The following is a 9,681-nucleotide window of genomic DNA, read 5'->3' as shown; positions in this document are numbered from 1 at the left end:
GGAAGCTCCAGAGCTGCAGCATGGTCTGAAGGTCATGGACATGGACAGGTCCTATCCTCTTTGTACTGCATGTGTCACAAACCTCTATGTTTTCCAACAACCAATCTTCCTTACGAAATGCTCCCTGACTCCTTTGTCACCAACACATCCCCAGACCTCCTCAGAAATGTGCTATCTCTGGGCATTCCCCAGAACTTCTGGGTTTACCAGTTTTTCTGGAAATTTCTATTGCTTCTGCCCTATCACAGTACCCCTGCTGGACCACTTTCCTGGGGAAATGGATGTAGACACACAATTAATTATTTACCCGTCCCTCCTAAACTAAGGCAGACACAGATATCAACTGGAGCAGATTCATATGACTCATCTTCAGTTGGACTTAAGAGGCTTCTAGCTAATGGTACATGCCTTTCCAGGGTCATGGTGCCCATAGAGGATTCTAGGGGTAAACTATTAGTGGCAGACGCCTTGTCTCTGTGGAGCTGGCATTGGGCTGGGACTGTTTGAAGTTCTGTTTGGTCTCCATGGAGCTCAGAGATATACAAAGCAAACAGCTCAAACTTAACCAATCTAGAGATTCCCACTCTTCTTTTGCAGGATGAAGCTGTGCTTCCCCTGAGATTCATTACCATCAGTGGTAACAGGGACCTAGGAAGGTCCCTTACCTCTAACTTTCTTCAAATTTCAGATTGAGAGTTTACTTTTTTTCTGGCTGAGAAACTCAAAACTCCTAATGATGTTTAATTATAACAAAGAAGTACAGCTATCAAAACATTCGACAAATTTTTGTTGAGTGCTTATTGTGTGGCAAATAATGTCTAGATACCAGAGATGTACAGGCAGAGCCTTGTGGGGACCAAAGACATGAAACAATCACATAAGTGATTAATTACTATGGTGATGAGTGTCTTGAAGGAGAGCTCATAGGATATCCTGAACTAGACGGAAGGACAAGAGAAGGTGTCCCTGATGGAGTTCTATAAACCCGAGACCTAAAGGATGAGTTGGAGTATAGGGGATGAAAACTTTCATTAATTACACACCTACTATGTGCCAGGCACTCTGCTATGCAGTGAGTTTGACTATGAGTGGTGAATGAAAGAAATATGCTCCTAGTCCCCAGGGAACTTACTCTTCATTGGGAGAGTCTTGGTAAGAGGATCTTGGGACAGTCCCCATCTTGGTCTTTGACCCATTCAAGTGAAAACTACTCTGTAATCCCACCTTCTTTCTTTGATCACCACACTACTGCCTAGAATGGATAGAACTGGCTGATATAAGTTGACTGCAGTAAGTGGTATGATTTTAGGAGCCAATGATGTGTTTGGAAAGGCAAATGAGTGACCGACTTTCAGTTCTCTGTTTTAAACAGCTGAGTGAATTAATTTGACCAAGGTTTCTCTCTCCTGAGAATTCGGCTATTCTTGATGTGGTAGGATGGCTAGTGTTGGCGAACCATTCCCTAACCACTTGGTTGTTATATAAACTGCTTGTGTAGTCACCTTACCAGGTCCTAAGAGTCAAACTACAAACTACAAACAAACCTAAAAGTCAAGTGACCCATAAGAAGGAGGCCCAGACAGCTGGACAGCATAGGGTAAAGAGTGAACATGGCACACACTGTACCTGCTGGGATCAGCTTGGTGAAATTTTATTCCTTCTCTGGCCAGATCAGAAAGGGCTTGGTTTCTAAGCCTTGCAGCTTTTGAATGGTGATCACCCATCAGTGGGCATACGCCAGGCATGGTGAGAAATGAAAACATTGACTCCCCTCTGTGACTAGAGTTTCTCCCTTTTCTTCCCTGGAATTCCCTTTTCTTCCCTGACCATGGTTTTATCCTTATTATGTAATCTTTGTTTCTGGATAAAGGGCTCCTCATCTGAAAGAAAAAGAACCCGAATTACTTTCCTCCAAACTGGGAAATGAGTTTTTTTCTCACATTAACACTCAGAGGAGAACACATGTTAATAAATATGTACTAACAAGGCATTATGAGGACTCTGAAGGCATAGAGTGGGTGTCTGAGGAGAGAAAAACAGGTGAGACCTGCCTTAGATGGATGGCCAGGAAAGGCATGCTAAGGAAGTATGAATGTAACTCATACTTAAAGGCAGACTCAGGGTTGTCCAGGTGACTGGTCACGAAAGTTTCCAGGCAAAGAGAACAGAGTGTTTCGAGGTCATGATATGGCAAAGAGCTGGTGTTTTTGAAACACAGCAAGAAGGCCAGTGAATCAAGAAGAGGGTTATGGTGTTGTGAGATTTGGCTGGAGCATTATGCTGGGTTCAAAATTTGCAGAGCCTTGAAGACCTGGCCAGAAAGGAGGATGGTGCATTCCAAGTACAACTGGAAGCTATCGGAAGGTCTTCAGCAGAGAAGTGACACGATCTTGTTATGCTTTAAAAAGTCATCACTCTGGGGAATGGTAGGAAGAAGAAATTGAAGCAGGCAGGAAGACGAGGAAAAGAGATGAAGGGACTTATTGCAGGGTATGGGAGAGAAATTACATAGGAAAATCTTCATTACTTTTGATGAAGATTACTAGATTAGGAGAAAAAATAAGGTCAGGCAAAGGTAGATTGAAAGCCTGAGCAAGGAAACTGTGGTCAGAGGATAAAACCTTAAAAATGACCAGGCCTGGCCAGGTAGGCAAAGCACAGAAAGGGCATCCTTGAAGAGGGAATGGTTGGTGGTCTGGGTAGATTTCAGCCCATTGATATCTGGGAAGTCTATCTGCAGGTGTCAGAAGTTTTTGGCTAGTTGGTAGTTCAAGAATGTATCTATAGTCCCTGGAGAGGTTGGGGGCAGACTGTCAGGAGAGCTAAGGAGAAATCACATCCTCAATGGATGGAAGAATAGGCAGGTCCTCAGGATCAGCACTGAGGCACTGAATATAAGGCCAGGGTCCAATTCCCAGGACAGGGCACAAGAGTCTTTGTTTCAGAAACAGTGCAAAAGTTAGTCACTGTAAAAGGAGCACCAGGGTGAATGTGGACTACCAGGAAGTGAGACTGAGGCTGAGTCCCATAGAGCTGGCCTGGATCCTTCCAAAATCTCACTGCCAACAGCCAGGATTGTCCCAGAACTTGGAGGGAAGGGTCAAATGAGGAAAGGACAGGTTTTTGCATGAGGGAACCACCGCTGAGACCGCTTAGAGTTGTCACAGTGGGATTCTGCCTTCTACACTTTTGCCTACCTTGTTTTCTCTTAGCCATTGCTCTGTTACCTTAAATTCCATTCCATTCAATTCAGTCAAGATTTATTGAGCACTCACTCACCTTGTGTCAGGTGGCATGGGGAAACCAACAATGGAGAAGACACGGTCCCTGCATCATAAGAGCTCATGACTGAGTCTTTTGCCTAGGTGATTCTGATATAGGTGGATTGCATTGTAGCCTCTTGGAGATTCCATGGAGAGTATGTTTGCTTCTAACTCTCCAAACAGAGGACAGAGGTAGTACAGTCTCTGTGCTTTTAGAGAACTTTTGTAATATTCAGTGGGACATCAAATAGCACCAAATACTTGGTGTCACAGACTGGTCTTCAGTTTTCTTTTGATAGGCAGCCTCAGAGATGGCCCTTAGGGTCCCCACCCTTGTGGGGTGTTCATGTCCCTGTGTCATCCCTTCCCCTCTTGTGTGGCTGGAACTAGTGACTAGCTCCTAATGAACAGAATACAGTAAAAGGGATAGGATGTCACTTCTGAGAACGTTACAGAGATTCTGTGATTTCCATCTTGCATACCCTCTCTTGCTCTCTTGCTTGTTCTGAGGGCAGCCACCTGCCATGTTGTGAGTTGCCTTTCAGAGAAGCCCCAAAGGTGAGGAACTGATGTCTCTAGGTGTCAGTCAGCAAGGACTTGAGGCCTATCAACAGCCACATGAGGGGACTTGGAAGCAGATCTTCTCCAGATGGTGTCTTGAGATGACAGTCTTCCTAGCCTACATGTTGGTTATAACCTCGTGAGAAATCCTGAGCTGCAGGCACCAAGTTATGTCATGTCCCGATTCTTAACTCAGACATCGTGAGCTAATAAATGCTTGCTGTTTTAAGGTACTAAGTTTAGGGATAGTATGTTATGCAACAGCAGATAATGAATACAGTTCTCTTCAGGATTCTAGCTTTTACTTTTGAGGTGTCCTGGTGGGGCATTTAATGCATAATACGCTGGGTACAGATATCATACCTCCTGTACTTTTGGTCTTGAGCTCTCTGCTGATGAAAGCTACTTTGAACTTTCTTATACTCTAAATCTTGAGCTTGGTTTACATCATTAATGATTCTCATATAAGCTCTTAGAGAGCAGTATTTGCTACTTCCTGGATTTGAATATAGAGACTTCATTGTCCAAGTGGTTAGGGACAAGTTTACAAATACTGACATCGCAACTTTCTTCTCAGTTATCACAATCCACTTGTTGGACAGCTTTCTTTGCTACAAACTAAACAATGAGCATGAGAAATGGACAAAGGGACAATTCCAATGCCACTGGAACTGTTGTGAAGAGTTCCTCGTCCCAGTCAACACGCTTGTCCCAAATTTGCTGTGCCCACAATAGAGTTGTCTAACACATAACCAACTCTGAACTGTCCAAGCCAGCTTTTCTCCTTATTGCTCTGTTTCTGTGACAACATCTTTCTAATTACCTAGACTCAATACCTGCGGCTCTCCTTTAATTGTGTTTTTTCCTGTGATCATTTTACCTCTTCAGTACCCAAGCCTTAGGAGGTTCTGCCTGTGCAACATCTTTTTTTTTTAAGATTTTATTTATTTATTTGAGAGAGAGAATGAGAGATAGAGAGCACAAGGGGGAAGAGGGTCAGAGGGAGAAGCAGACTCCCTGCTGAGCAGGAAGCCCGATGCGGGACTCGATCCCGGGACTCCAGGATCATGACCTGAGCCGAAGGCAGTCGCTTAACCAACTGAGCCACCCAGGCGCCCCTGTGTAACATCTTTTACATATATTTTCTTGTTGCATTGCCATGGGTACTACTCAAGGTCATATCCACATTACCTCTTGTTTGAAGCATTTCTGTTATCTTTTTATTCTAATCTTTTATTATGGAAATTTCAAACATTTACAATAGTAGACAGATTGTACAAGGAATCTCCAAGTACTCACTAGCTAGCTTCGACAATAACCAGGTCATGGTCATCCTTGTTTCACCTAGACTACCAGCTACTTTCCCCTTTCCCATATAATTGTGAAGCAAATCCTAGACATATCATTTCATCTGTAATTATTTCAGGAAGTTAAAGCCATAGTACTCTTTAAAATGTAAAGACAGCACCATTATTACTTTTAAAAATGGAAAATACAGCAATCAACTAAAGGGTTATTATTTTAATTTGAATTGTCTTGACTATTAATATGGTTGAACATCTTTCCCCTTATTTATCGGCCCTTTGGGTTTGCTTTTCTGTGAGGTATCTATGCATATCCTTTGCTCATTTATCTATTCGGTGGCTTGTTTTTGTATCTTACGAATAAAAATCCCTTATTTGTAGTATGCATTTTCCATCTATCCCTTGCTGCATACCCATTCAAACCTGTTCATACAGCTTTTTTTTCTTGACCCTTGGATGGAATTCAGGACAGGTATGATGAATTTTCTGGTCACTCATTATTTTAGAAGTCTTCCTTTCAGGGGACGCCTAGGTGGCTCAGTCGTTAAGTGTCTGCCTTTGGCTCAGATCACGATCCCAGGGTCCTGGGACTGAGCCACGCAAGGGGCTTCCTGCTCAGCGGGGAGCCTGCTTCTCCCTCTCCCACTCCCCCTGCTTGTGTTCTCTCTCTGTCAGGTAAATAAATAAAATCTTTAAAAAAAAAAAAAAGGAAGTCCTCCATTCATTATAAGTCCAAAGAATGGGGTTATTAAATGGCCCAACCCTATGTAATTGTTAGAATTCTGAACATACTGAAAGTTAAAAGGTACCCTTCCAACACCTAAGGCCTCTTTCAGGTGGGAAATCTTCAGAGGGAAAGGGTGTGTGCTGTTGGCTTCATCTGCCTTAACTCTGCAAGCCCACATCCCCTTTACCTGTGTTTTCTACCCCTGCCCTCTTCCAGGGCTATGAGGATGGGGCAGTGGTGGCAAGTGGGGAATGGAGAACCTAGACGAAGTGGAAGGTGGTATGGACAAAGACGGTAGTGCTGGTGATGGTTAGAAGCAGTGGGGTGCTGTATATATTTTGAAAGTATAATTCACAGAATTCGCTGATAGATTGACTGTAGGATAGAAGAGAAAGAGGGGGAGTCAAAGATAACATAGCTTTGTTTTGTTCTGGAATCTGTATTTTTCTAATTGTGGCAAAATACGTGGAACATTATTTTACCATTTTAACCATTTTAAGGTGTACAGTTCAGCGGCATTAAGTACATTCACAGTGTTGTGCAATCATCACCATTACCCATCTCCAGAACTTTTTCATCATCCTAAACCAAAACTCTGTATCCATTAAACAATAACTCTTCATTCCCACCCCCACCTCCAGCCCCTGGTGACCACCATCCTACTTCCTGTCTCCATGATTTTGACTACTCTAGATACTTCATGTGAGTGGCATCCTATACTATTTGTACTTTAGTGTCTGGCTTATTTCACTTAGCAGGATGTCTTCAAGGTTCATCCACGTTGTATAGCACGTGTCAAAATTTCATTCCTTTTTTTTTTTAAGAACTTATTTATTTATTTGACAGAGAGAGACACAGCGAGAGAGGGAACACAAGCGGGGGGAGCAGGAGAGGGAGAAGCAGACTTCCCGCGGAGCAGGGATCCCGACTTGGGGCTCAATCCCAGGACCCTAGGATCATGACCCGAGCCGAAGGCAGACGCTTAACGACTGAGCCCTCCAGGGGCCCCAATTTCATTCCTTTTTAAGGCAGAACAACACTCCATCATATCTATATGCCACATTTTGTTGATCCATTCATTCATCAACAGACATTTGAGTTGTTCCCATATTTTTGACTATTGTGAGTAATGCTGTTATAAACGTAGATGTACAAGTATTTGTTTGCGTCCCTGCTTTCAGTCCTTTTGGGCATATACCCAGAAGTGGAATGGCTGGATTGTATAGTAAATCTATGTTTATTTTTTAGGAACTGCCATGGTGTTTTCCACAGTGGCTGCACCATTTTACATTCCCACCAGCAAAGCACAAGAGCTCTAATTTCTCCACCTTCTTGCCAACACTTGTTATTTTCTGTTTTTAACATTTAAAAAATATGAGCCATCTTAAGGGGTCTGAAGCGTGGCTCATTGTGAGTTTGATGTGCATTTCCCTAATGATTAGTCATGTTGCACACCTTTTCATGTGTGTATCGGCCATTTGTAGAATTGGGTTGTTTGTTTTTGTTGTTGAGGACATGGTTTTTGAGATTATATGAAGTATATAATCCCATTTTGAAATCCTTCTATGGTAATTTATCTAATTAAATGTTTTCTATTTCTTTTTAGTTTTTTGATAATTCTCTTTTTCTAGGAAATCATCCAGTTCCTCTGGGTTTTCACATTTGTTGTGGAAGAATCACGCATGATTTTTTTCTTACACAAAATCATTTTCTACCCTGAATTATAGTTATTTGTGTACTTTCTATCTTCCTTATTAGATTTCAAATTTTTCAAAGACATAGATTAAATTTTATACCCCAGGCCACATAGCACATTTTCTTGAACCTGACATTTGTGTAATAATTATTTTGGAATGAATAAATACAGTAATTAATTCCATTATTTGTTTAATGTTTATTTGCCAATATTATTTTTTCCTTCATGAAAATAGGGAACATTTTAGTAAGAAACATCAATAGGTCAAATTGTGTATTTCACTTTATATAGTATTTACTATAACATTTGGAATACACAATTTATAGCATTTTGAATAGAAATGGTTTTGTTGACAACTGGTGTGAAGTTCAGAAGGAAGAGAGGGAAGGTAGGATGAGAAATGGAGGAAATGAACTAACATTTATTGAGGACTTACTATGTGCCGGTCACTATTTGGAGTATCTTGCGTAGATATCTCATTTGACTTTCATCAGACTCTTTTGGAATGGGCATTCATTCCCATTTTACAGAGGAGAAAACTGAGGCTTAGAGAAGTAACTAACTAGTAGGTAGAAGAGCCTTTGTCAGTAGGAATGAGGAACTTATATGAATTTTAATACTAAAAAAACAGAAGTAGCTTATATACAAAATAATAAGGAGTCAGCCTTAGGGCCTTTGTTGAATTCTTGCTGATGTGTTACAGTGACAGGAGTACAAGTGTGAAATGAGGGCAGTGCTAACAGGACTGTTCTCTCCTCTGAGGGTGCTGGAGCAACAGACACACAAAACAATTTATTAGTCTGCAAGTACTTAGTATTTATGTAGTCAATGACAATGGGCTGGTGCCTGAGGCTTATGGTGAATTACAGAGCTGCTCCCAAAGAGCTCTTTATATTCTGTTGAGAGGCCAGGCAGACACAGATGGAATGAAGAAAATAATTCAAATCTGATAATTAATAAAAATGCCTTGATGGTCTAGAGAACTCACGACATGGCATCAGAGAATTTTCTAACTGGGGAAGCCTCAATTTCTTGCAGGGACATGATATTCCCTTAAGTTGCTTGGGAATATTAGCTTTGGCTTCTTAATTCCATAGCTTTATAAGAAGAGTTTGTTTGCCTGCTCCCTAAACACCTGCTTCACCTGTTTGTTCCTCAGGGTGTAGATGAAGGGATTGAGCATCGGGGTCACCACGGTGTTGAGCAAGGCCACCACCTTGTTTTTGTCCTCTCCCTCATTACCCTTCCCTGACCGGATGTACATGAAGATGCAGCTGCCATAGAAGAGAGACACAACAATGATGTGGGAGGAGCAGGTTGAGAAGGCTTTCTGCCTCGCCTTGGCTGAGGGGAGGCGCAGGATGGTGTGGAGGATGTGGCCATAGCAGGTGGCTGTCACGGACAGAGTGCCCAGTAGACTGAAGTTGGCCACAATAAAGCCCAGAAGCTCTATCAGACTCGTGTCTGCACATATGAGCTCCAGGAGTGGGAAGCTGTCACAGAAGAAATGATTAATGACTTTGGGGCCACAAAATGGCTGCTGAAAAGTGATGAAACTTGGAAAGATGATGAGAAGGAATCCTGCCATCCATGAACAAAGAACTAGCTGAACACAGACCCTTTTGCTCATGATGGTGGCATAACGCAAGGGGTTACATATGGCCACATACCTGTCAAAGGACATCACTGCCAGTAGGAAGAACTCTGTGGTGCCCAGGAAGAAATAGAGGAAACTTTGTAGGAAACAGCCTGGAAGGGAAATGGTTTTGTATCCAGTCAGGATGTTGGTCAGCATCTTGGGGAAGATGACTGAGGTGAACCAGATCTCCAGGACAGCAAAGTTGCGGAGGAAATAGTACATGGGGGTGTGGAGGCGCCTGTCCATGAGGGTGATGCCCACAATGAGGAGATTCCCCAGCAGAGTGAGGAGGTAGGTCAAGAGCAGCCCCAGGAAGATGAGCATCTGCAGCTCACAGGCCTCTGAGAGCCCCAGCAGGACAAACTCAGTGACAGTGCTGTGGTTCCTCATGGCTCCTCTGATGTCTGCTGGGGGTGGCCAATCAGAGGTGTGCAGCATCCAGAGCTGTGATGTTCTGGGGACCTGAGGGCACTTGGAACTGAAAGGAAAGA

At 42.7% G+C, this 9,681-nt stretch overlaps 1 protein-coding gene across 1 annotated transcript; it reads right to left on the bottom strand.

Annotated features, from left to right (window-relative positions):
* Positions 1-8,650: 8,650 nt before the first annotated feature.
* LOC112818860 (olfactory receptor 6E1-like) lies at positions 8,651-9,628 on the bottom strand. The gene has a single exon (XM_025865946.2). It carries the CDS (start codon positions 9,626-9,628, stop codon positions 8,651-8,653), a length of 978 nt encoding a protein of 325 aa, XP_025721731.2.
* Between the last annotated feature and the right edge of the window lie 53 nt (positions 9,629-9,681).

Source organism: Callorhinus ursinus, unplaced genomic scaffold, assembly GCF_003265705.2.
Source record: "Callorhinus ursinus isolate GAN/ISIS: 27379988/994484 unplaced genomic scaffold, GSC_fseal_2.0 scaffold1262, whole genome shotgun sequence".
In the NCBI taxonomy this organism is placed as follows: domain Eukaryota; kingdom Metazoa; phylum Chordata; class Mammalia; order Carnivora; family Otariidae; genus Callorhinus; species Callorhinus ursinus.
Note: the sequence above shows the minus strand (reverse complement) of the source record. Positions and strands in the feature narration are given on the sequence as shown.

Excerpts from the sequence above, each read along its gene's own strand:
- LOC112818860 (XM_025865946.2), bottom strand. The coding sequence starts at position 9,628 with ATGCTGCACACCTCTGATTGGCCACCCCCAGCAGACATCAGAGGAGCC.